Source organism: Rhododendron vialii, chromosome 4a (genome assembly GCF_030253575.1).
Source record: "Rhododendron vialii isolate Sample 1 chromosome 4a, ASM3025357v1".
In the NCBI taxonomy this organism is placed as follows: domain Eukaryota; kingdom Viridiplantae; phylum Streptophyta; class Magnoliopsida; order Ericales; family Ericaceae; genus Rhododendron; species Rhododendron vialii.
In genome coordinates this window covers 17,211,487-17,214,606 of record NC_080560.1, presented here as the reverse complement: position 1 = coordinate 17,214,606, position 3,120 = coordinate 17,211,487, and the positions used below count along the sequence as shown (strand labels likewise).

Here is a 3,120-nt window from a genome sequence, read left to right as displayed (position 1 = left end):
TCTAATCACCTCGATATACCCTTTGGTCACTCCTTTTCTCTCCAGAACCCACCATATGATGTTCCTAGGCACCTTATCATAAGTCTTCTCTAAGTCTATGAAAACCATATGGAGATCCTTCTTCATTACTCTGTGTTTTTCTGCAAATCTCTTTAATAGGTAGATAGCTTCCATGGTTGATCTTCCAGGCATGAACCCAAACTGTTTCTCTAACACCGTAGTCACCATCCTCAAGTGATGCTCAATAACTCTTTCCCACAACTTCATCGTATGACTCATCAATTTAATACCTTTATAGTTGTTGTAGCTTTGAATATCCCCTTTATTCTTATAGATAGGTACTAAGGTGCTCATTCTCCATTCATCAGGCATCTTCCTAGTCATAATAATCTTGTTGAACAACTTTGTCAACCAAGTCACCCCCAAGTCACCTAGACTTTTCCACACTTCAATAGGGATACCATCTGGTCCTATGGCCTTACCCAGTTTCATCCTTTTCAAAGCTTTAACCATTTCAAACTTTTGTAATTTTCCGATAAAACTCATATTCTATGTTCTCGCCAGGTACATACACTTCCCTCCACCAAAGCCTCATTCATGTTTCTTGTCTAACAACTTATCGAAATATGACTTTCATTTATCCTTGATCACCTCGTCTTTCATCAACACCACCGAATCAATACATTTTATACACTTAACTTGAGAAACGCCTCTAGCTTTCCTTTCTCGTAACTTAGCAAGTTTATAAATAATCTTTTCTGCATCTTTACTATGGAGTCTAGCGTTGAAGTTCTCATAGGCTTTCAACTTAGCATCACTAACGGCTTTCTTAGCTTTCTTGCTAGCTTGTTTATAACCTTGAAAAATTTCCACATTCCCGTCCTTTTGCCACTTTTTAAAGCACTCATTCTTTGCTTTTACCATGGTTTGAACCTAGGCATTCCACCACAATGTCTCCTTAGAAATTGGACATTTTCCCTTCAACTCGCCAAGAACTTCTTTCGATATTCTTCTAATATCATCAGCTATCGTATTCCACATATTGTCACTATCGCCTTCCACTCCCCACTGTACTTCTTGAGACATTCTTTCCTTGAATACCTCTAGTTTCTCCCCTCTTAGGCCCTACCATTTAGTCCGTGGGCATCTAGTTTCCTTTCTCCTTCTATTATTACCCTTAAGACAAATATCTAACACCCAAAGTCTATGTTGTGCCACTAGACACTCTTCGAGAATAACCTTACAATCCTTACATGTCAAGCGGTTTGCACCTCTAGCAAGAAAATAGTCGATTTGGCTTCCATTGGCTCCACTCTTAAAGGTAATTAAATGCTCCTTTTGCTTCCTATAGAGAGTATTTTCAACTATAAGGTCAAAAGCTACCGCGAAATCTAAAATCCTCCTACCACCTTCGTTAAGGTCACCAAATCCAAAGCCACCATGCACCTTCTCATACCCTTGCTTATGCACTCCCACATGACCATTGAAATCCCCTCGTATAAATAGCTTCTCCCCAAAAGGTATCGCTTGAACCACGTCATCCATTTGCTCCCAGAATTGCTCTTTAATAAGATCATCCAGGCCTACTAGGGATACGTAAGTACTAATAATATTAACTATACTCTCTCCGATCACAAGCTTAACTGAAATAATCCATTCTCCTTTTCTCGTTATTGTAACTACCGAATCTTTCAAGTGTTTATCTATTACGATACCTACCCCATTTTTATGTTTATCCTTACTCATATAGTAAAACTTATAATATGTGTCCTCTATCTCCCTAGCTTTCTCCCCTACCCACTTAGTCTCCTAAAGGCAAGTTATACTAGTCCTCGTCCTAAGCATGGTGTCAACTAGCTCCTTAGTCTTACCCGTTAATGTCCCTATATTCCAAGTTGCAAGTTGCTAAACGAATCCTATAGTCCTGGGCTAGCTAGCTTCTTTACCTGCGCTCGTCTAGGCACACGCAAGAACCCTTGCTCACTTATCACTACACCCGGACACCGGTGTGGCGCCCCTTACTCATTTTTTGAAGCACCCGAAGGCAGGCACAACACGTCGCTTAAAGGGAATGCCCTAGCATGTCTCGTAATCATATTCGGATTCATGTCATAAAGATCTGATGAGTTTTTTTTTACGTGCTGGCTGTCAGCTACCTAACACACAATCCTCCTCCTTTATCCGGGCTTGGGACTGGCTGAAAAATAAAGATAAAACTCTAAGCACAAACAAGGCGGAGTTTTCTGTCACAATGTCAGAGGATAAAAAAGAGGCTTTTGCTAGTGGAAAGGACGAGTTGAGTTGTGTAGGGACTATGGATAACTATTCTCTGGATATTTGCCACATTAAGTTGGATGGTACCAACTATTTGATTTGGTCTCGTACTTTTACTTTGGCAATTGAGGCCAAAGGGATGTTAGAGTTCATTGAGAGCCCTGTTACTCCAGCTGTTGAGGCGGTTGAACTCAAAAAGTTTAAATCTCAGAAATCGTTAGTCATGACCTGGTTGTTTAACTTTATGAGAGCTGATATTCGCCATACTTTTCTGTTTCTTGATACTCCACATCAGATTTGAACTACTGCAGCCCAAACCTATTCTCAGCAAGGTTGATGCATAGTGTTTTGAGTTGAGGAAAAGATTACGTACATTGGAACAAAATCATCGATCCGTCGCTGTGTATTTTGCTGATTTGAGTGGAGCATGGCAGGAATTTGATTATTATCAGGGGTTTCAGGCTGTTTGTGCTGTTGATGCTGCTAATTAGCTGAAGAGGATAGAGAAAGAGCGTGTTTATGACTTTTTTGCTGGTCTTGATGTGGAATATAATCCGATTAGAATGCAAGTGTTGGGTTGTGTTTCGTTTTCGTCTTCCAGAGAGGCCTATGCCATTGTTTAGTAGGAGGGGTGCTATGGTGAATACTCCTACTTCTAATCGTTCTGCCTTGGTTGCCATTCCTCAGGGTCAGTTTGATTCTAGTGGTGGGCTTGTTTCCACAGAGTGGTAAATCACAGTCTGGTGCTAGCAGTGGGCATATTGATCGTGAGTCACTCCGGTGTGATCATTGTCATAACACCGGTCATACCAGGGATTTTTGTTGAAAATTACATGGTCGTCCCTT

The 3,120-nt window shown here is 40.7% G+C and overlaps 1 protein-coding gene across 1 annotated transcript; it reads right to left on the bottom strand.

The window, feature by feature from the left end:
* Positions 1–933: 933 nt before the first annotated feature.
* Positions 934–1,746, bottom strand: LOC131323748 (uncharacterized). Its single transcript, XM_058355592.1, has 2 exons — positions 1,240–1,746; positions 934–1,125 (listed from the first exon to the last, which is right to left on the bottom strand). Exons 1-2 carry the CDS (start codon positions 1,744–1,746, stop codon positions 934–936), a joined length of 699 nt encoding a protein of 232 aa, XP_058211575.1.
* Between the last annotated feature and the right edge of the window lie 1,374 nt (positions 1,747–3,120).

Coding starts and splice junctions, on each gene's coding strand:
- LOC131323748 (XM_058355592.1), bottom strand. CDS start 1,746: ATGAGTAAGGATAAACATAAAAATGGGGTAGGTATCGTAATAGATAAA. Junction 1,126..1,239: donor TGACATGTAAGGATTGTAAG/GTTATTCTCGAA, acceptor ACTAAATGGTAG/GGCCTAAGAGGGGAGAAACT.